This window comes from Colletotrichum siamense, assembly GCF_013390195.1.
Source record: "Colletotrichum siamense strain Cg363 chromosome Unknown KSG_Cg363_contig03, whole genome shotgun sequence".
NCBI lineage: Eukaryota > Fungi > Ascomycota > Sordariomycetes > Glomerellales > Glomerellaceae > Colletotrichum > Colletotrichum siamense.
Window position 1 is genome coordinate 1,481,037 of NW_023501016.1, and position 22,117 is coordinate 1,503,153.

Here is a 22,117-nt window from a genome sequence, read left to right on the forward strand (position 1 = left end):
AAGATACAAGGCTACTGTGACCACGGCAACAGTGACGAAGGCAAAAGCTGTCGGGAGAGAAGGTGTAGAGGAAGAGGATGGGAGCTGAGAGGAGGGGGGTCGGGGAGACTAAAAGTTGCGTGGACGGGCAGGAATAGCGTCAGTTCTAGGCGGGCGATGGAAAAAGAAAAGGAGGGACCATGCGACGGGATGAGTCGTGTAAGGGTGCTAAGGCTGATGAAGTGCATACATGATGGAGCGGAGCGAATGAGCAAGATAGAGCCCACGCTAGAGCGACTGTTAGACCGGGTTGAAGGCTTCGTGCATTCAAGGCAAGACGCGATACAAGAATCCATGTACCTGAGCGTGGCTGCTTCATGTTGCATGGGGTAGCACACCCTCCTTCATCGAGAGCCACTGGCGTAGCCTCCACCAAGGGATCAGACGGGATAAGAGGATTTCTAGTAAGGCCAGGTACGAAGCACGCGGAGCTGGGCCAAGCATTTGCGACGCCAGCTATTACCCAGCTTTCCTGCGCTTGCCCTGCTGTGACCCGATATCCAGGCAAATTTGCCTAGTCCCTCTGTCCGGATGCCAAGTTCAGTTTCCCATTGGCGGTTGACTTGTGCGTATTTGCCCAAACGGAAGAGAGACATGGTAATGGATGCGGCCCGTCGACCGTGTCCAAATCCACGGCCAAGTCAAACGAGTACAACACGCAGGCCGCCTCCCTGTCAAGTCCTCGTTTACATGTTTGTATGATGAGCCGGGCACCTGGTCGTCCACAATTCATGAGGGGTCGGCAAAACCTGGAGAGAACAAGCTGGCGCAGCAGTGACATGACTTGCTGCTCGGACGAAATTGAGGCCCCGAAGTTTCGAAAACAGGTCAGCAAACGGAGGGCAGAGTCGGATGGGATGGGACATGAATGGGACGGATGGGATGGCCCGCGGCCCGTGCGAAAGTGACAACAAAGGTGTAAGCAGAACGAAACTGCTTTTCTGCCAGTTTCGCTGCCTTAGCTTTCGTTAGCATGTGTGAGGCTTCAAGCTGGCTCTGCCTTTGCATCACTCAGGTCAGCTTCAGGTCTGAGACGGATGTCGATAGAGTTCCGCAACCCTGGTGCTAGGGTCCTGATCAGGACAGCGTATCCCCTCGTCATTGACAAACAATGAACCAAGACAGAAACCGAGATTGTGGATGTCGAGAGGCAGCCTCCGGAGCACCCTGGGCCGAGGCGGCACAGTGTTTGTTGTCGTCCGGATGGAAAATTTCTGAGCGATCGAAAAGCCGTGGCAAAAGCAAACAGGCAAGGAGGTCTCTGTTCCCAAGAGATGAACTGCGTACGTGTGTCTCCACGATGACAGCCATTGCGGCCAGTAAAAGAAAACATGGACGGCCAGGTCAGGGGTAGCAATCGTAATTTAGCGCAGCTCTCGGAGAAAAAGCAATCGAACAGGGTTGGAAAGAAGCCCATTTGCCAGCTTCTTTTATTGGCAGCGCCAGCTGACCGGACTCGCGACTAGCGATCTAGTGTGTCCCAGGGACAAAGTCAAAGAAGGCCCTGTTGAGTTCTGAAGCAGCACCGGTTGGTAGCGTATGGCTTTGTTCCATTGAACCTGCGACGAAACGGCTTCTGAAAGCGACCAAAGTAACGGGAAACACAGTCGAGGGCTTGAGCTGATGCTATCCGCCATCTTTTTGCTGTAACAATGGGTTGTTGAGCCCCTCTTTGAGTCTCCGAGGTAGGAGTGCAGCGGCATTGCAGTGCAGTCAGTACTGGGTCGGGACCAATTATACGCGCAAATCGAACGATATTGACGACAGCTATTTCTCCGCTAGTGGGCTGAAGGCGCTGGCCGCCCCGTCAATGCCGTGTCCATCTTGAGTATATCTCTGCCATTGTTTATCTTCCCGGGGAAGGAAACCCCTGCGTCAGATGCAGGCGCTGCAAGTGGGCGAGAGTGAGACACCTGCGATCCTGGTGATTGGAGGCAGACAGAGGCAGATCATTCAGGGATTCTCCCCTGCTGTCCCGCGAATGTGGCGGCTCTGATGGATGATGGACGATCAATTTCGGCCAAGCTGAATGACGTTCAGAGTCAATTGAAGACGCGTCGAGCATTGATTGTCGTCAATGGCTCCGTCCATTGCTTCCGTGTGAAACTAGACCGGAAGTATTGCATCTTGAACGAGGATGCGAGTCAATCTCATTGACGGATGCTGAATTGTTCAGGTCACCACCGTCTGTTAATTTTATCGAGAGGCCGGCGCTAGCAGAGCCAAGTCGCGGTCCATGGTCCATGGCCGTCAGCGTACGTGCACAACCGCAGCGCTTGTCGGTTGGTCGCGGTGTGCCACCCGTTGGTCCCAGCTGAGTGGACGGAGAGACGAGGTGGCCGAGAATAGCCTCGTAGCTCCGGAGCGGTGCCATGTTTTGCAGCATTGGCTCAGCACGATGGAGCTGGTGCAACTCGACAGGAGATTAAACCGATGTTCTGTTGACTGACTCCTAGGAATTCGGCGGAGGTGGATGCATGAAGTTCGGACGACCACCGCAGATGCTTAGTCACTTCGTTCGTAACTTCTCAGTGTTGTTCCTTTTTCTGTTTTTCTTCTCTTGCAACAAACATACTCGCCCACGAATCATATCATCTTCACAGACCTACCAGCTTGATTGGCTCTCGTTATCTGAAGGAATTGATGTCTCGAAGGGTCGAGGATGGACCGCCAGCCACCGACATGACGCGACAGGAACCTCCGTCATCTTTCGGCCGAATGCAGGTCGGGCCTGCAGCAGCATCCACTGAGAAACGTCGACTCCGCGCCAAAGCGTCTCATCACTTCTCATCGGAGTCCATCCCGCATCCGCAGGTTTCTTGGGCGCACAAACGAACGAAGTTTTCCTCGGCCTCCCCCGTCAGCCTGCTTGCCAGCTGTAGGTGTCCGTTGCAGCACGGAGCAGGGCGGCCTCTCCCCGCCAGCTTCCAAATCGCTCAACGGCAAACGCCTCGCCTCAGGGGGCAGTTTCGTCTCGGCCTTGGCTTTCAACTGGATTTTGCCGGAAGCAGGTAAGCATTCAGCGTTGCACGCAACGATCCGGCTAGCCTGGTAGGCCTGTTAGCGGCGATCAGCCACCACGTGGAACACCGTCGTCAGGCTTTATCCGAATGCTGAATGCCTCCGCTTTTCCACCCCCTGACCGTTCTTCTCGGACCTCCCGGCTCGGATCTTGGCTTACCTCCAGCCATGGCCTCATTATGCGAGTGATCCGGCCGCACGACAAACAGCTTCCTCCCGGGGCGCGGGGCAGCAACGTTGCTTTTCCTGCCAACCCCTCCTGCTTCCTTCTGTCTCGATGACTGGGAGTGGCCAGGCCAGGATGACTTGGAAGAGAATCATCCAGACCCTGGGTCCAGAGATGAAAGGCCAGGAAATGGGCAGACGAAGGTCGCTACCACGCGCCGTCTTTTCCGCCATTCCTTGAACGGTGAAGACCGCCATGGCTCTTCAGATTCAAGCGCTTCCCCCGGTGCCGCTCGGACGGTGCTCTGTGCTCCCGGCGTCCAAACGTTGAACACTGCAGCGTCCGAGCGGACTTGTCAAACTGCAGGTAGTGGCCGCCCTCCGCTTGGGATTTGGGATGTTGCGAAGGGGTCCTTCGTCTTGCAGGTCGTCCTTGGTTTGCGGAGTCTATGGGGAAACAAGCTTCAGAGACGTGACGAACCAGCCAGTGCTCACTCCGCGACCAAACGGCCCGACAAGCTCTGTTAGGGTTTGAGGGGTTGAAGAATGCAAGGAATACTGCCAGGAAGCACCCGCAAAGACAGTCTGGTCCCAAAGCATGCGGGCGTTCGAGTCTCTGTTGCAGGCAGGTGTCGTGGCGCCGCCTCATGAACGACTGTCGTGTGGCCGCTCAGCCCTAAGCTCAATATCATTGAGCCTGAGTCTGGGCAGTCCTTCGGTGGCGGCCACTGTCAAAAGGACATGAGCTGTGTTTGAGGACGCCATTCGTGAAGGTAGTCCCAGATGGCTATGAGCTTCCCCGGAACCCATCGAGACGGCCGTCAGCTTGCTTGTTGTCGGGGCAGCTTCCTCCCATATGCCTTGCCTGCCACGTGCCTGGACAGTCGGAGCAACTGAGCAGCCATGAGCACCCACGAGCGTACCCCTGCAGATTGCTGCAGAAAAGTGAATGTCTCTCCCTGAAATTCGGATGTCTCCTGTGGCGCAGTCCGATGCATGTGTTGGTTCTAGGGCTGTTGCGTTTAATGGAGCCGAAGTTGGTCGACGGCTCCTAGGTGGGAGCGAGTGATGCTTGAAGGCGAGTTGATTGTGTGTAAGTAGGCAGGGCAGGCCCTCAGGTCGACTGCAGGATCCGACAAGACTCCTCGAGGGCGATGCTTGCGAGCATAAAGGAGTGACATGTTAAAAGTAAAGCATTGAGGATGCAGCTTCCTCTGCGTGGGCACAGTGCTGCTGGGAAGGAGCGATGCTTGGATCAATAAGGCAGGCCCACGGGGGCTGGCTGCCTCCCAACCACAAAACGGATTGGAAAGAGGCAATAGGTGAAGGTTCCATTTGTGGAAGGAAGGTACTCCTTCGGAAAGCAACCCCAAGTATCGGTGTGCCTCTGTTGGATTCCATTCCTCTCGACGACAAAACTGACCTCCACCCTCGACTTGTGCGCATTCATTGCCCAAATTGCATCAACATTCGACAGCTTTTCTCTAGTACTCCTACAACTACTTCGATATTTCTTTTCCCGTTTTTTTGGAACCTCCTCTGAGTCCCATCGCTTCTTGAACCACGCACGCAACATTCCTTTAACACAAATGTCTAACCCCCAAGCATCCGGTCAGACTCCCCAGGGTCCTGACAAGCAGCATCCAGACAAACAGCAGGGCTAGGTCCCCTTCTTTACCGAGCATGACGGTGCTCCCCTTGTCGACAGCAAGAAGAAGCCAACGCCAGCTGCTAGCAGACCTCCCACCCAGGCCAACAGCAGTCAAAACCCGTTTGGTTACACCGAGCCAGTGCCCACTCCCACGGAAGACCAAGATCAATTCATCGAGTTAACTTTGAGCAAGCCTGCTGCTACTGTGGAGACTTCTGATGACAACAACTTCGACGGAAAGCCGTCCGAGGAGCCTTCCTCCAGGGCTGGCGGTAGACAGCATGCCATCGATACGTTGATGGATTCAGCTCCCCAGAGCACTGAGCCACACACTGCCCCTGAGATGATTATTTGTGGCAATGAACTGTCTGAAGAACAGTATAGACAAGCCGAAGACGCACAGAAGGGCTTCTTCGACCACCACAGGAAGTCCTCCACGGAGTTCAAGTCCATGCCCGGCACTTTTGGCGGCGATGGTATGAAGGAAATGTCTGACGGTCTGAAGGAGAAGTCTGGTCATCTGAGGGAGAAGTCCGGTGATGCCTATACGACTGCCAAAGGCAGGGCGAAGGAGACGTCTGGTGATGCAGTCACTACTTTCAAAGCCATCGGCAGAGAGGAGATCGAAACCCAGAAGAAGGTGGCGCGAATGTTCAAGGGTCTCCTGCAGAGATGTAAGTCACCACGACTTCGTTGATGAGACTGATATCTAACGGCGTTATCAGCTTCTGGGTCCAAGTCTGAGTCGGACTCTGCCGCAGCTGGAAGCGCCCGTCCAGATCGCAATACGCGTAAGGATCAGAAGGAACACAAGCCGAAAAGTGGCGGAATGCCCCGAAATTCGCAGCGAGTGCAGAAACGAAGCTCGAAACGCGAGAAGCCGTCCTTTGATTTCTCGAAGTTGGGCCCTGCTGTACCGACTGAGAAGCCAAGAGACGATGTAACGAAACAGGGCCACGAAGACAAAGGCCAGAAGACAGTCGACAAGTGTCAAGATAAGTGTCCAGAGAAAACCGATCCCCACCACGCACCAACACCACCTTGCGAGTCCCCGAAGGAGTAGATGACACCCATCAAGGCCCAAGAATGCATGAGGTGAGGAGGAAATACCTATGATTCGAATAGTCTTTCCCTAGTACCAATACAACAAACAATACTATTCACCCTCGAGTGAGCCTTTTTGCGTGAGACTGCGTGCCATGACCTGGTCAACTCGATTCCTAAACGCCATATCCGATTTACCATTCCACTCTAGCTCTGTCCCATCCTTGCCATCATCATGTTCCAAGCCAGATACCGCTTAATCCATGGAACCAGCCAGCGCAACAGCACTAAACCGCAAATCGGCACCCTCTCTCTCCAAGAACTTCAACGGTCCCCAGGTAAGCGCCTTCTCGCTCAAGACATCTTCACCCTCCTCCAACTGGCCCCTCGCGAGGGGTCCCTTGCGCCGTCCATCAAGCTCCCACAGCGTGCCGTCGTTGCCGCGCACAAAGCAGACGTAGTGCAGATCGATATCGTCCGCCGCCTGCGGGGCCTCCGTCGCGCCCTGCGAAGCCGCCTCGCGGTGCGCCGTGGCCAGCGCGGGCGTCTTCTCGAGGAGCTGTGCGCGGGCGACGGGGTCGAGGGGCTCGGCGTTCTCGAGCAGCGTGTTCAGATCGGAGGGCTTCTCTATTCGCATCACAAGCATTCATCAGCACATCTGTTTCTCGCGCAGCAGATATCGAGAAGAACTTACGGATGTACTCCCTCGCAGGCCCGTTGCTGACCGCATGCAGCAGCCCCATCAGCCCGCACGCGTTGCGGATCGTCTGGCGGAACCAGAGCACCGGCTCCTGCGGACCCTTGCCCTGGTACTCCTCGAGCAGCGCGTCCTCGGCCAGGCGGTGGCTCTCGTAGGCGGCGCTGACGGGGAAGACGAGCAGCACGGCGAGGGCGGGCCGCGGGATGAAGGAGAGCATGTCGGCGTCGGTGAGGGAGAAGACGTCGTGGATCGCGAGCGCGGGGGACAGGCCCAGCTTGTGCAGGAGCGTCGTCATGAGCTCTGGGTTCGCTTCGAGGGGGATGAAGGCCGGGGCGGAGGTGGAGGGGTCTGGGTTTGTGGACGACATTTTGGGCGGCTTTTTCTTCGTCTGTGTAGTGTTTGTTATCTGGAGGTTTGCGATGGGTTGTAGAGCTGATTTCGAGGGGTTGTGAGGGCGAGCTTGGAGGTGTAGGTTGAAGGATGGGAGAGCTATTTGCCCCTCCAAAGACCAAGGTCCAAGAGCCGGAAGGTATGGTGGGGTCGGTGAGGTAACCGCTGCCGCCTGAGCTTTGAGTGCGGGGTGTTGGAGCTTGGGGTACCGGGTTACTAGAGACCCCTGTCAACAAACGAACATAAGAGACACAACGCATTCACGAAAGGAGGCGAGCAGGTGTCATGAACATATTCTATTCTAGAGCGGCGCTTGTTCCTTCATGTGGCCAGCGTTGATTTACAGTTCTTGCGTATCGTACCCAAAAGGCGTCCCCGTCCCTTTTTGCGCCGTTGAATGCCACTCGTCCGCTCCCCGTCTATGTGATTTATATGAATGTTTTTACAATGTGATTTACAGGAGGATCTCAACCGGCTGACGGTGATTCTCTCCGGTCGTGAGGAGCTGCGTCGTGCAGCTTCTCGTCCACCTTGTCCCAGTTCTCGTCGCTCGTCACCTGCTCGTCGAGCTGCTCGTACTCCTTCTCGTCGCCGACGAGGGGCTCCTCCTCCGGCGTGGGCTCGACCCACGAGTCAACTTCTACAGCGGGCGTCTTGGCCTTGCCCTTCTCGATGGCCTCCAGCTCGTCGCGCTCCATGCGCAGCCTGTCCTTCTCCGACTGGTTCTTCAGCGCCCGCCTGCGCTGGTTGTCGCGCAGCTGCTGGTTCATGTCGGTCTGGAAGACGGTGTTGGTTGCAAGGTAATGCGCAATCTTCTCCTCGACGAAGTCCTTCATGTGGAACGCCAACGTCTGGCTGACGAAGATGCTCGGGAAGCGGTAGCTGACCCAGAGGTACAGCGTGATGGCCTGGTGCAGCGTCTCGATGGCGCGCAGGTACTTCCTGCCGTCTTGCTGGCCAATGTCGTCGATGGAGGCGTCGAGGAGCTCGAGCGGGATCTCCTTGATGTCGTAGAGCGCGCCGTTGCGGCGCGTGGCGATGCGCTTGGCGATGGCGCGCACGATCTCCTTCTGGCCCTTGTCCTTGTTGACGGGCGCGTTGAGAATGGTGATGCGCTCCTGGACCGTCATGGGGAACTCCTGGATGGTGTCGGCGATCTCGATGGACCGCTCGTTGACGTGAACGGAGTAGCGCTCCGAGACGGGGGCCAGCTCGCGGAGGCGGAGGAGGATGAAGCTGAGGGGCGTGTCGGGCGGGAAGTACTCGGAGAACCTTTCGATGACGAAGGCTGGCGGGTGGATGACCGCCGTCTCCAGGGGTTCGGCCTCGTTTTGGAAGGCTTTGCGGATCGTCTGCAAGTCGTCGGGGTCCAGTGTTGTCACGTAGCCCATCTTCTTCTCTTCTACTGGGGCGACCGCGGTCGTGTCTGCGCCGGCGTCGCTGGTGGTGGCTTGTCTGGCAGTCTTGTATCGGCCTGCTCTGCCGCCAATCTGCTTGATTTCAGACGTGTTCAACACCCGAAATTGTGTTCCGTCATGTTTGGTCGCAGTTTCAAAGATGACTCGCTTGATCTCGAGGTTGAGACCCATGCCGATGGCGTCGCTGGCCACGAGAAAGTCGTAGTCGTTGTCCGGGTCGTTGAACAGGGCGGCTTGCTGGGCTCGGGTCTCGGGTGGCAAGGAGCCGTAGACAATAGCACAGCGACGCCCCGTCTGCTCTTCAATGGCATTCTTCAGACCGTGCAGGTTGACTCGGGTGAATGCCACGACAGCATCTCCCTTTTGCAGCTTGGACAGGTCGTTGTCGAGACTCTGTTTCATTGTCTCGAGTGGACTCAACCTCTGGTACCTGTGGACGATACATTCGTCGCCGATGCTGGCGCAGATCGACTTGATCAGGTCGACAACACGCTCTTCACCGCAGAGATGGACCTCCTTGGCCATGACGCCGAGCAAAGCTTGCGTCCACGCCCACCCTCGATCCATGTCGCCAATCATCTGGATTTCGTCAATGACCGCCACGTCGACCATCCGGTTCAGTGGCGTCATTTCGACCGTGCAGCTGATGAAGTAGTTGTCCTCGTCCTCCGGAATGCGCTGTTCCTCTCCCGTAACCATGGCGCATGGCTTCCCCTTGTTCTGGAACCGCATGTAGATCTCGTGGGCCAACAGACGCAAAGGCCCGCCGTAGATTCCCGACTTTGCGTTCTCCAGCGCCTTCAATGCCCGGTACGTCTTACCGGAGTTTGTCGGTCCAACGTGGAGGTGGATGGTGCGCTGCATCGCACGCGTGGCGGGGAACCACTCCATGGGGAAGCGCATGTCGGCCAGCTTCTTCTGTCTCGGTGTCACCTTGGTCAACTTTTGACGCATAATGAAGCTCTGAAACGAGTACTTCAGCTCTGATGTGAGTCCCTTGACGTCTGATCTGACGAATGCATTCCGCAGCGTCCAGAACAGAGGGTTCTCCTTTCGCAACGTCGAGCCCTTGTTCGCCATGTGTATTGACTTTTGTATCGTCTCGCGGAACAGCTGAACTTCGTTGTTGAGCCCATTCTCGCTTTTGATGCCAAAGTCGCGGTACTCGGGGTTCGTATCCGAGTAGGGGCCCATGTTCCTCAAGACAACGTTGAACTGGGAGAGGATCATGTTCCTGAAAGTTTCATAGTTCTTGCTCTTGTTGGCCTGGTATTTGTTGTATTGCCGGGCAGATCTTGGATTCGGAAGCGATTGCTTTAAGGAAGTCAGCCTGGAGAATATGAAGGAGTATGATAGGGTGCGTTGTCTTTCTTACCTTGAATGCGGCCGGGCAAGACGTTGCGAAGCCATGGCTGGGCGCAACACGACTTCTCGCCGCGGAGAGAGTCGCACTTCGCAAAATCGCTCTCATGGTGGCTTATCTTCTACCCAAAGAAGCATGGCCGGCGACATGCAAAGAACATGCCGCAGTGTTTTGTTGTTGTTGGTGCAAAGAGGCAAAATCGGAGACGGCAGACAGCCCACCTTCGCCTCCACGCCAGAAAGCTCTGACTGAATGGAACCCGCGAACGAAGTGGTGATGGAAATTTTGGGCGATAACCAATGCGCCCCCTGCCGCTGTGCCTTATCAACCAGCGCTCTGATTCGCCCTGTGTTAAAGGTTACGGGTCGCCCCACTTCGGTCTAGCGCATCCGCCTCCGATTGACCGTCGTCATCACGCATTCCATTCCCTCGTCGTCGCTGCCATTCTGCGACAAGCGCCCATCACCGTCCCGTTCCCCGACGCCCGACTCTCGCTTCCTGTCCACCACCTACGTACGCATCCCACCTCGTCGCATCGAATACAGCTACCTGGACCCTTTTTTGCGGCACTACAAATCTCGAAGAATATCCTCACGATAACGTCTAAGGATTCTCCGGGTCGCCCCGTATCAATCGCCATGGCTTCCTCGTCGACGCCCATCACCCCTTTGCTCTAGTGAGTCGCCGACAACCGCAATTCCTGCGACACAGCTACCACCGCGCATTCAAGCTGACCACAATCAAATCCAGCTCGTGCATAGCGCACAACAACACCATCCTCTCCGAATGCACGACGTCGGCCTCCTCGCAGACTTCCTCCCTCGCCTCCCTCATCCTCCCCAAGATCGAGCACAGCAGCCCTCAGAAGCTGACCTACACCCACGGCTCCCACCACATCCACTACATCGCCGAGGCCCCCTCCGACCACCCGGACCACCCCTCCGCCGGCGGTCTCACCTTCCTCGTCATCGCCGACGCCTCCCTCGGCCGCCGCATCCCCTTCGGCTTCCTCTTCGAGATCCGCCGCCGCTTCCTCGAGCAGTTCCCCGCCGACTCCACCGACTATGCCGAGCTGCCCAACTACGGCGCCGCCAGCTACAACGGCCAGCTCAAGAAGTTCATGGTGGACTACGGCACCACCTCGGGCGGCAAGGACGACGCCATCTCCAACGTCCAGCGCGAGATCGACGATGTCAGGGGCATCATGACCCGCAACATCGAGGGCCTGCTCGAGCGCGGCGAGCGCATCGACTTGTTGGTCGACAAGACGGACCGCCTCGGCGGCAGCGCGCGCGAGTTCCGCGTACGCAGCCGCGGCCTCAAGAGGAAGATGTGGTGGAAGAACGTCAAGCTGATGGCGCTGCTCGCGCTGGTCGTCATCCTCATCGTCATGGCGATTGTGATTGCGGTGAAGAACTGAGGGGTAAGAGGGGGGTAACGCGCGCGGTGGCGCGTATGCGCGGGGTGAAGGGCGCTTGTTTCGATGGTGTTAGAGAATTGTATCCTCTCCAGATTGGGCAAATGGTTTGAATGGCGAAAACGGGAAGCAACACTACTTTTTTTTGGGAAGCAAAACAGGGAGGCTCTAATTTCTTTTTTAATCCTTATTACCACCTCGAGGGCGCTACCTGTGGTAATGATTCCCTGGGACTGTCGTTTGTGGCTTTGCTGGACCACATCCGAATATACATGATTTTCTATGCTTACCATGTTGAGGCTTGCCTCATGGGAGTTCTGCGAGTGTGACCTAGGAAGTGAAACATCGCGCCAATACTACAAAAGTACTAGGTAAACACGACCCAGATTTAGGCAGATACACCAAGGCAAACTGGGCACAAGGATTACGCGGGTTGCTCCCAAGAGGATTGACAGTGTCAACGCAGCTGTGGGCTCATCACGACTTGGCGTAATAGGCATCCATATAGAACAAACGAGCCAACAGACACAGGGTAGAAAATCGGCCTGTTCAATGCATTCCCATAATATGTTTGAGAAGCTTCGCGCTCCTTTAACAGCTAGACGCGTGCTTGAGATGACAGGACGCGGACAACGTGGAAGACGAATGTGGCAAGAACAACGACTGGTTGAGTTTACATGTGAGAATAACCAGACCCAACCCCAACGCCAAACGTAGACTCTGTATGCGCATCGCCGTGTGAGCTCACCGGGCCACGACACAGTTAACGGCTCTTCATCAACTCCATTTCATCATTCAATCAACTCCCAGATGCCCCCGATCTATAGCCGGGTGAATGGCTCCCACTCTCAAGGCTTCTAGACGACGACGCTTGCTTCCCGGCTCAATCTAACGGCACAGTCAATTTGGCAACGACCCGTCCGCATCCTGAACTGACTTACACATAGCGCTCCTTACTTATCACTCATCGAAACTTCTCACAACTTCGGTCCCGACGTCCCGTCCGCCCTCCTCCCATCTTGGTAGACATACCCGTGCGCCACCGGACTCATCCCCATCCCGGGGCTCAGAACTAATGGCGGCCGCCGCAGCTTCTCAGTGAAAAAGACGGGATGCCTGACGGACGCGTTGTGTGGTTGCTGTGCTGCTGGCTGGAGATGGAGCAGCGGTGGCGGAGGCGGTGGCAGCCGCGGTATCGTTGCGGTGTGGTTCGTCATGGCTGGCGGTGCGGTAGCAGGGTTTGACATGTTCCCTCATCAATCATGTATGTGAATATGTTGAATCTAAGATGATCCGGAATTTGACGCCGGCATTAGGAACCCCTTGATAGGGTCTGTCGTCATCTTTAATGTTGCGGGGAAAGGTTACGCCCCCCTTACCCCAATCCAACCCCCCGGATCGGCCGTGCGATAGCTCGCTGAGAAAGCCGACGCTTCGGCTTCGGTGGGGCCGCGGGTTTTGGGGAACGGCTGAGCAGCCGAGGCACGCGACACACATGGGTCTGCAGCAACAAATTCATGTTCAGTACGGGGCCAGACGATTATAGCTCTAGAATTTTGTCATTATTTGGATCTAGTATAGTTTTGAGCGCCGGTTCCTTCATGTCTCCTTCTTGGTCTTCTTCTTGCCCTTGGACTTTTGCGCCTCCTTGCCCTTCTTGATAGCATTGACGAGATCCTCCACCTCCTGCACCTTCTCCGCCTCCTTTGCTTCCTTAGCCTTCGCCTCCTCCGCCGCCTTCTGCCTCGCCCTGACGAGCGCCTGCTCCTTCTCCGTCTTCTCAATCAGCTTATCGCTCTCCTCCCACAGCTTCTTCGCCACCTCCTCGTCGTGGACGTCCTTCCGCGCAAAGTCCACCTCGCGGCACTCCTTGATCAGTCTACCGCCCTTCCCGCGCGCCAGGCCCGGCTCCATCGCCGCAAACAGCAACGACTGCGCGCCCTGGTCGGGGCTCTTGAGCAGCAGCCACGGCACAAAGTAGGCCGCCAGGTACACGAACAGGCCCCAGAGCGAGCCCCGCGACAGCCAGCGCCGCATGCCCGGCGTGCGCGCGTATCCCGGGTCCACGAACACCACCCGCGAGTTCATCGGCAGCTCGTCTGGCCGCTTGTACGCATCGAGGTGCTTCTGGAATGCCTGGCCGAAGACCATCAGCGCCATCTTGCTCCGCTTGTACGCCGCGCCGGGCGACCAGGCCGTCTTGCTCAGGGCGGCGCCGTCCGTCAGCGGCGGCGAGCCGATATAGGAGGGACACGTCGTGAAGAGGATGCGCACGTCGCGGTCGAAGGGCTGCGCCTTGATAGCCGGGCTGAGGATGGAGAGCAGGTGGAAGTTGGCGAGGTAGTTCACCATCCAGGTCTCCTCGAGGCCCTCGGGGGTCAGGCGCGGCTTCGCGGTGCCGGGCGGGGTGACGGTGGCGGCGCAGAGGACGATCATGTCGAGGCGGCGGGGCGGGGAGTTATCGATCCACTTGGTCGCGAACTTGCGGATGCTGTGGAGGGAGGCGAGGTCGACGTGCTCGGCGTAGATGAGCTCGTTGCCGGTGCGGGCGCGCAGGTCGCCGACGTACTCGACGAGGAAGGGGTCCGAGACGGGCGTGTGCGTGAGGAGGACGAGCTGGGCGCCGCGCCGGCCGAGCTCGTAGGCGGTGCTGGCCCCTATGCCTGACGTACCGCCCGTGATCATGACCACCCGCCCATGCATGTCCCGCTCCGAGGGGTTGCTGGCGCCGGAGCAATAAAGCTTGATGAGGGTGAGGGCGGCGACGGCGGTGGTCGTCTTGAGGATGAACCACCAGTTCTCGACGGCCCAGGCCGGGGGCCCGGCGGCGAAGACATAGCCGATGTAGTCGATGGGCATGGCGAACGAGTGGGCTTTCGGAGGTGAGGTTGTTCGTAAGGGGTTCAGAAGTTGAGCATCGCACCCAAAGCTTCGTTGTGGAAGCTAGGCAAAGGCTTGTGACGAGGCCACTTTGCTGGGCTTCCTTGGTTTCTAGAAAAAGTGGAAATCTTAACGTGCCCTCAGGGGAGTCAGGGGAAGCCTCCGAATTGCAGCAGGGGCAGGCCCGCCCCTGCCGGCAGCTGCAGGGGATGGATGGTCATCAGCCGGCTTACGTAACCTTCGCCCCTGGGCTTGGTGAGTTGAAGGTTCACTGTGGATTGGCCTCAACGACATCTTCTCCATCAGCACCCTCTCATCTTACAAAACCCCATCATCACCGCGATCAAGTCCGCTGCTTTTAATCACCGTCAGGAGTGACTTCTGGGTAGGAGTGAGGCTGGTTAGCGCGATGTCGGCGCAGATGCAGAGGCCAGACGATGTTGACGAAGAATACGATGAAGACTACGATGTGCCGCTCCACCACAAAAAGCCGTTTGGCGCAGGCATCCCGCGGAAGCCTATCCAGTTCGTCAAGGCTTCAGACCCGACACTAAGTACGACCAAGCCAGAGAAGACAACAAAATCGGGCTCATCAATAGGTGACTTCTATCTCAGCCTGGTTCTTCCCAAGAAGTCCGAGGAAACTCCAGTACCGGAGGCGCATGTATGCGCCGTGTGCGATCTGCCCCTCGAAGAGGAAGCCGTGAAGCAACTAAGTAAGGAAGCGAACGGCAAAAAAGATGCCACGGCAAGGCAGAAACACGAAGCATCCATCGCTCATCAAGTATGCCTGACACACTCACATCCACCGTCGGCACTGGACCGCACGCGCATGGGCTTGACGTACCTCTCATCGCACGGCTGGGATCCAGATTCACGGAAGGGCCTGGGTGCGGCGGGACAGGGTATGCAATACCCTATCAAGACTAAGCAGAAGGAAGACAAGTACGGTCTTGGATTAAAGATTCCGAAGACGTTGGCGGGTAGAATCGAGAAAAAGAAGCCCCAGACGCTGGATGCGAAGCAATGTCGGAAGAAGGCAGACGAGGACAAGAAGAAATCTGAGAATTTGAGGCAGATGTTTTATGGAAGCGAAGATATGGATCGATATCTTGGAACTGGTCGATGAATGATACCCAATAGACAGATTCAGCGATACAATTGAATGAATGATAAATATTGTATGAGCTTGGTGTGTCAATACATAATAGTCTTGTGATGTTCACTTTTTCGCCGTTCAACAGAAGTTCCTCAACCACCTCTGGAAGGTTCCAGTATGAAGCAAAGTGTAGGGCTGAGTGGCCTTGAGGCATAGTCTCAAACACTGCCCCTCTGATGACTGGGCATTTGAAGCTACTCTTGTATTGCGCGCCCTGAAAAGCAGCCGATCGAAGTCCAGAATCATCTAGCAACCGATTGATGGACTTCGAAACGTTGGTATCCTCTGCCTTGCCGAGATGCCTTCTCCAATTCTGAGCGGCGTAGGAGAAAAAAGGGAACATGCTCAATCGTGTGTCCATTTCCTCTGCTGTTTGGGCAACTTCACTCAAGAACGAACTCATGGTGAGGTATCGAAAGCATGATACTGCGAGGTCTTTATGATATAGACCCTCATAGCGGTCGCGCAACCAAGTGTGTACAGTGGTATGCACCATACTGATTGCACTTCCTTGGAGAACTACAAGTCCCCCGCAAACCTTGAGGATCATCGTCGATCGTACCAGATTCTCTTTGTCAATCACATCAATGCCTTCCTCGGTAGCCAGCCCGTGAGCGAGCTCCGACATTTGAAGCTTCCTCTCGGCAGAGATGATCCATCCCATAACCTGTGTTGCCAGGGTGCAGTGTGATTTGGACTGGGCCTCGATTCTCTGAAGGCTTGATTCGAACGCGTCTTCAAGGTGATTTGGATATGCCATCAGGGCCTTCCGCATTTCTTTGACGTTACTGAGGTCCACGAGATGATCGACGAGAAGCTGGACAAGCAGGAAGCTGTGTACTGTTAGAGTTGCCTTGTCATCCAAATCGTGCCTGAACTCACATTCCCTGACTTTTCAAGAATTTCTTTCTCCAGTTCGGGGTGATTTTTAATTAAATTACCCCAATTGCACCTGGAGACGATATAGGCCCTCAAGTCATTAGTATCAGCCTGTATCTCCATTGTCGTTTCTTGTTTCAATGCAGAACGCATCTCCGGCGTGGATCTACTAGTGATCAGGATGCTACATTTGACATGAGTGGAGGGGACTAGAATGATTCTCAGCTCCTTCGGGTTTTTCCATCTCATCGGGGTCGTCGAGAACCAGGACAAACTGCTGGTCGGCACAGGCGATCTTCAACGCATCGGAGAAGTCTTTTGAACTTCTAGGCCGAAGTATACCCAACTCCTTTCGAAGGCTGACGAGCTTCTGAATCGTAGTGGCATCTCCCCTCGTGACGACCTGGCGCAGCAGATCCTTCTATATTGTTTCTCTGGTTTGCTCTTCTCTATTTCCAAAGTCGAAGAAGTAATACAAAACAGGGACAGAGCCTGCACGAGCGCCCAGGTCTTGAATGGCTACAGCAGCGAGCATCGACTTCCCGACTCCGGGAGGGCCGTGACACCAAAGGAGCGGTGGCTTGCTTCCAGCTGTCCACTGTTTATAAGCTTCCGAGCTCAAAAACCAGGCTCCAGTATCCGACAGGGGATTTGGAATAAGTCTGGAGGATTCCTTGGGGTTGCCGAGCCATTCCAGAAGGTCCGTCTGGTCTTGGTGGTTGACAAGGCGCGTAACCTCTTGGTGCGTGGCAGTCGCGACGGTGAGCGCCTGAGCTGACAGAAAGTCCGCAAAGATGCTCCGGAAGCGATGAAGATCCTCAATGTGTTTCTTCAGATTCTTCTCTTGTATCGGCCAGAATATGCTCGGCGACGGCTTCCGGAGCTCAACGCATAACTTGTCCAACTTTTGGGCGCACTCTGCCACGATGCTCTTGGATAAGTCGCTTGGACGGCTCAATCCGATGTTCTCTTTCTCGAGGTTTTGAGAGACTTCTTCGCTTCGTAGGAGTACTTCGGTCAATGCGGAAACTTCGCGAAGATACTGTTTCTGTGTGCTGTGTGCGGAACGGATGTCAGTGATGTAGCTGTAACTGAGCTTGGTGATCTGCATGGCCATAGTGACCAGACTGGCAATGCCAGATACTAGTCCTACCACTTCGGCCATGGCGAAATGGGCGGAGAATGTTCGTCTAGTATAGTCCTGTTGTTCGTGCTTATTTTTCGGTCATCATCATGGAAGGAGAAGATGTTGGTGTCATGCATGAGATTAGGCAGCCTGCTGAGGGGTTGGTCATCCTACCCAACGAGGCCACCTAATCAACAACAGGCGGAAGCACCATGACTTTTACCAAACAAGGCTCTGGCCAGCCGTATCAATGATTCTAGAGGCTCACATTGTGTAACATCATTTCGGTGGACCGGGGAAGAAGTGGCAACCAAATGAGTGACCTCGCAGCGAACGGCCTACCGGGGTTTTGGTGGCATCTCTGAGATCGCCTACTTTTCCTGTGTCTACGCGGCTATATTGCCTGTGTACTTGACTACTACTATCGAAAGCGATACTAGCGATAGCGACGATGAGGACGAGGACGATTATAACGTCGATGATAATAGAAGCGACGATGAGTACGAGGACGATTGTAACGTCGATGATAATAGAAGCGACGACGACGACGACGTCGTCGTCGTCGTCGTCAACGGTGGTGGAGTGATTAGAGTATAGCCACAGGAAAAGTAGTCGCTCTAGCACAAGAAAAATAGGCGGTCTCGCATTTATAGCACATACCAGGATGTTGAATATGCTGAATATGCTTCCAAATAGCGGGACTGTGTCTCTGATATTTGTTGTCTCAGCAGTTTCAACGGAAAAGAGGGAAAGGCCTGGAGTATTCCGGAGCTAGTTCGCATTTGAGGGATGCTTTTGACAACCGGGCAGTGTCCCCTAATACTTCAATCGCCGCGTACTCGATACTTGTATCCGACGATAGATGAGGACGATAAACGAGGACGATATACGAAAACGATAGATGACAATAGTAGTGATAACGGTGACAGCGACGAAAGAGAGTATGTAAGTAGGAAACATATTCACTTTATTATTGGAATAATAAGGGGTCTCGGCAGGATCCATGGATTGAACGCGTGTATGGTAAACAGTGCCCGGCTAGCAAAGGTCTTGCTTGCTACGAGATCTATAATTTCGGCAGTTTGACTGTGAGGGAAACCAACATCTTACAATATTCCGGAGCTAGACCCGTGCTCCGGTGTCCGTGCCGTGCCGTGCCGATCGGGACGGTGGGCGGACCGGCGATCCTGCCCGGTTTTTAGCTTTGAGTAGGCAAAACGTTCAGTAAGGGCGTGAAGAGATGCAGCAGAGGATGGCAGGCTAGGGGAGGAGCCAGACTCTCTTGTGTGCAAGTTTCGTTCATACAATAGCAATCAAGCATAAGGAGAATGATCGAGAGAACATCGGTAGCGGACCGTCGTGAAACATACAGGGGACTGTCGGGCGTAAACAACCATCATCCATGCGAAGACAAGAATATCTCCCGAGGCCTACTGTATTGCTTAAATTCTTCAAAAGGAGTGATTGTGAGAAATGCAAAGGCGGTGACCTCATTCGGTCTGCTTTTGGGGGCCGAAGGTGGGGGAAAGCCGCTAAATCGAATTGCATAGGGACCACTTTTAGCGAGGGGCCTGTTCGGTGGCCCCGCCAATCCGGCGGCTGCACACTCAATTTGAAGCGCGTGGGCAAGTAGCGGTAGCGCGGCTGCTGCAATCAGGTCACCCTATCCTTCAAGTATCCTCACCGGGAGGGACACCTTCCTTGCTCTGTGCTCATCTTTGCTACCTGACCTTGACCTTCCTTACCTGACCTCGAGGTGTGTCCTGCCGCAGGTGCACACTTGGTACCTTTACCTTACCTTACTCACCTCACCCACCACCACTATCTGAGAAGGTACTTTAGACCACCCTCCCCTACCTTTTGGCAGAACGTGCAGGAATCGTCCCGACGGCATAGCACCTTACCGGACCTGACCCTGCCTCGTCGCTGCTGCTGGTCCGGAGCATTGAGGGTCCCACCGCTGTGACCGGTTCTCCCTCCATCTTGAAACCCCGCCAGACCAAAGAAACGTCTGCTTTGCTGGCTCGACACCGCAACGCAACAGAAACAGACAATCCACGCCAGCGACACAGACACTGACGATCGCAACTTCTATCAGTCGGACAGAGACCCGTTCCCTCCTCGCCCGGACGTCCATACTCCTGCCACCACCGAATCCCACGCAGCAACCCAGCGCAGCACCGCGCATTCCAGCCTCACCCGTCTGTCAACCCGTCAACCTACCTGCTTGCTCTACGCCTGCCTGCCGACCTGCGCACTGCAACCACTTCGTCGCTCTGCACCGCGTGCGAGCTCACGACGATCCGCCTTGTAGCGACCGCGACTCACCTCGCCCATCCGCTCAGCATCCTGCCTCGAGCCGCTGCCCACGCGGCAAGTCGCCACGATGGGTGCCTCCACGCTTCATGAGCTCCACGATGGTACGCATTTTCTCATGATCGGCTCGATCATCCTTGCGCGCCGCTGCCGCTACTCTGTCCAGGAACTGATCCCTTCAAATAGTTGTCATCGACACCATCAAGAACATCACTCGAGGCGACGTGAGCTACCCCTCCTCTGGATCCATCCCCAACAAGCCACCCGAAGCTAACGACGCCTGCAGTGGAAAGTCCTAGTTCTCGACGAAGATTCCAAGAGAGTCATTGACAATGTCGTCAAGGAAGATGACATCCTCAACCACAATATCGCCAGTATGCTGCTCCATGATCCGCCGGCCCTGTCTCTTTGCGACGAGCCCTGCCTGACCTCTGCCCCCAGACATTGAGCGCATCGAACAAAAGAGGGACATGAACCCCGAGATGGACGCCATCTACATCCTATCCCCCAAGGAGAACATCGCCGAGATCCTCGTCAACGATATCGAACGACGCAGATACAAGAAGTCTTTCCTGGTCTGGATCGGTGTTCTTGAGCCCCGAGTCCGCCACCTGATTGACAATTGCCCGGGCGCCAAACAGAGCATCGCCGGTTTCGAGACCCTATCGATCGACTTCTTCCCTCGCGAGTCGCACCTCGTTACCTTTAGAGACCCTTGGAGCTTCCCGATCCTGTTTCACCCCGGGTGCAACAACTTGGTTGCACGTCACATGAAGATTCTCGCGCAAAAGGTAGGTTGATTGGGACACCAGAAGTTGTGCACTTGGCTCACGAGCCCAACCAGATCACCGGCGTCTGCGTCACTCTGGGCGAATACCCGAAAGTTCGTTATTACAGACCGAAGAACCCCCTTCACGAGGCCAGCGTGCTCTGCGCTCATCTTGCTCGTTTCGTACAAGAGGAGTTGGACGAGTATGCGCAATGGAACCAGAACTTCCCGCCGCAAACGTCGAGACCGACGGGTACTCTTATCATTACGGACAGATCGATGGATTTGATGGCCCCTCTGGTACACGAGTTCACCTACCAGGCCATGGCCCACGACCTTTTGGATATTAAAGACGGCGACAAGGTGACATACCACATGGTCACCAACGAAGGAACGGCAGATGTGGAGGAAAAGGACATGGAGCTGTCCGACAAAGACACTGTATGGGTGGACAACCGACACCGACACATGAAGGACACCATCGACAAGCTCATGGGAGACTTCAGGAAGTTCTTGGAGGCCAACCCTCATTTCGTCAACGACGAACAGGACACGACGAGTTTGAACGCCATCAGAGACATGTTAGCTGGCCTGCCGCAATTCCAGGAAATGAAGGAGGCTTACTCGCTCCATCTGAACATGGCGCAAGAAGCCATGAACATCTTCCAGCACCACAAGTTGCCGGATATCGCCTCTGTTGAACAAAGTCTTGCGACGGGCTTGGACGAGGATTTTAAGAAGCCCAAGAACATCTTGGATCAGGTTGTGCGACTCTTGGACGACGATGCCGTTACGCCCAGCGACCGATTGCGCCTCATCATGCTTTATGTCATGTACCGCGATGGCGTCATTCAGGAGGACATCAACCGACTTCTGGCACACTGTGGTCTGCCACAAAGGGACGGCGAGGTGGTGGTCAACCTCGAAATGTTGGGAGGACGTCCCGTGCATGCTTTGAAAGATACCCGACCTCCCCCGCCGCCTCTATTCCCGAAGAACACAAAGTCTGCAGAGGTCAGCGAAGAATATTCGCTCTCCCGTTTCGAAACCGCAATGCAGACGATGTTGGAAGAGCTCTGCCGCGGCACACTGGATCAGACGACGTTCCCCTATGTGAAACCGCCATTGGACCCTAATGAGGACCTTTTGGCTTCGCAGCAGGGATCGCTTCGTGCAGGCAGGCCAAACTGGGCATCATCAGGACGTCGGCCGCCGGAAAACAGGCAGCGCTTCATTGTCTTCATGGCTGGCGGTGCGACGTTCAGTGAGAGCCGTGCTTGTTACGAGGTCTCTGCCCGCCAGAGCAAGGACATCTTCCTGGCGACAAGCCACATGCTCACCCCTCAGCTCTTCATCCGCCAAGTAGGTGATCTCACCAAGGATAAGCGCGCACTTGATATTCCCATGGAGCGGCCGACACCCCGCGCTCCCGCATGGGTTTACGAGCGACCAGCTCCGCCGCCGAATCCCATGGCTAACCGCCCTGGGCCCGGCATGGCGCCACCACCACAGCAAGGCCTGCCCGCTGGCGGTCGGAGGCCACCCCCGACAGGCGGCTTGCCCGGGCGCCCGGTCGCGCCGCCGACGGCTCAAATGAGCCAAATGAGCCTCAACCAGCCTTCGCCGGTATCGAACGGGGCAGCCTCGCCAGCGCCAACGGACGGAGGAAAGCCCCATAAGGGCGAGAAGGAGAAGAAGAAGCGCAACTTTTTGGGAATGAAGAAGAGCCACAAGGACAAGAGCTAAAAGAGAAGCAAGCAAATTCAGGATGCAAAAGCAA

At 55.7% G+C, this 22,117-nt stretch overlaps 8 protein-coding genes across 8 annotated transcripts; 4 read left to right on the plus strand and 4 right to left on the minus strand.

Moving 5' to 3' along the window:
• Positions 1–4,908: 4,908 nt before the first annotated feature.
• CGCS363_v004411 (uncharacterized protein) lies at positions 4,909–5,939 on the plus strand (the record flags this gene model as incomplete). The annotated part of the gene is made up of 3 exons (XM_036636260.1): positions 4,909–4,914; positions 4,977–5,550; positions 5,602–5,939. 3 exons carry the CDS (start codon positions 4,909–4,911, stop codon positions 5,937–5,939), a joined length of 918 nt encoding a protein of 305 aa, XP_036498896.1.
• Positions 5,940–6,176: 237 nt separating this feature from the next.
• Positions 6,177–6,987, minus strand: UCHL3-0 (Ubiquitin carboxyl-terminal hydrolase isozyme L3; the record flags this gene model as incomplete). The annotated part of the gene is made up of 2 exons (XM_036636261.1): positions 6,177–6,547; positions 6,615–6,987. 2 exons carry the CDS (start codon positions 6,985–6,987, stop codon positions 6,177–6,179), a joined length of 744 nt encoding a protein of 247 aa, XP_036498406.1.
• A 490-nt stretch (positions 6,988–7,477) lies between these two features.
• CGCS363_v004413 (ATP-dependent RNA helicase suv3) lies at positions 7,478–9,899 on the minus strand (the record flags this gene model as incomplete). Its single annotated transcript, XM_036636262.1, has 2 exons — positions 7,478–9,742; positions 9,804–9,899. The coding sequence occupies 2 exons, from the start codon at positions 9,897–9,899 to the stop codon at positions 7,478–7,480; spliced, it is 2,361 nt and encodes a 786-aa protein (XP_036498405.1).
• Positions 9,900–10,429: 530 nt separating this feature from the next.
• Positions 10,430–11,211, plus strand: VAMP714 (Vesicle-associated membrane protein 714; the record flags this gene model as incomplete). The annotated part of the gene is made up of 2 exons (XM_036636263.1): positions 10,430–10,467; positions 10,542–11,211. 2 exons carry the CDS (start codon positions 10,430–10,432, stop codon positions 11,209–11,211), a joined length of 708 nt encoding a protein of 235 aa, XP_036498408.1.
• Positions 11,212–12,807: 1,596 nt separating this feature from the next.
• CGCS363_v004415 (putative oxidoreductase) lies at positions 12,808–14,067 on the minus strand (the record flags this gene model as incomplete). The annotated part of the gene is made up of 1 exon (XM_036636264.1): positions 12,808–14,067. One exon carries the CDS (start codon positions 14,065–14,067, stop codon positions 12,808–12,810), a length of 1,260 nt encoding a protein of 419 aa, XP_036498407.1.
• Positions 14,068–14,497: 430 nt separating this feature from the next.
• On the plus strand, positions 14,498–15,217 carry CGCS363_v004416 (uncharacterized protein; the record flags this gene model as incomplete). The annotated part of the gene is made up of 1 exon (XM_036636265.1): positions 14,498–15,217. The coding sequence occupies one exon, from the start codon at positions 14,498–14,500 to the stop codon at positions 15,215–15,217; it is 720 nt and encodes a 239-aa protein (XP_036498410.1).
• A 1,330-nt stretch (positions 15,218–16,547) lies between these two features.
• Positions 16,548–17,291, minus strand: CGCS363_v004417 (uncharacterized protein; the record flags this gene model as incomplete). The annotated part of the gene is made up of 1 exon (XM_036636266.1): positions 16,548–17,291. One exon carries the CDS (start codon positions 17,289–17,291, stop codon positions 16,548–16,550), a length of 744 nt encoding a protein of 247 aa, XP_036498409.1.
• A 2,347-nt stretch (positions 17,292–19,638) lies between these two features.
• Positions 19,639–22,083, plus strand: sec1 (Protein transport protein sec1; the record flags this gene model as incomplete). Its single annotated transcript, XM_036636267.1, has 5 exons — positions 19,639–19,672; positions 19,755–19,792; positions 19,855–19,942; positions 20,010–20,359; positions 20,413–22,083. 5 exons carry the CDS (start codon positions 19,639–19,641, stop codon positions 22,081–22,083), a joined length of 2,181 nt encoding a protein of 726 aa, XP_036498413.1.
• Positions 22,084–22,117: the final 34 nt, after the last annotated feature.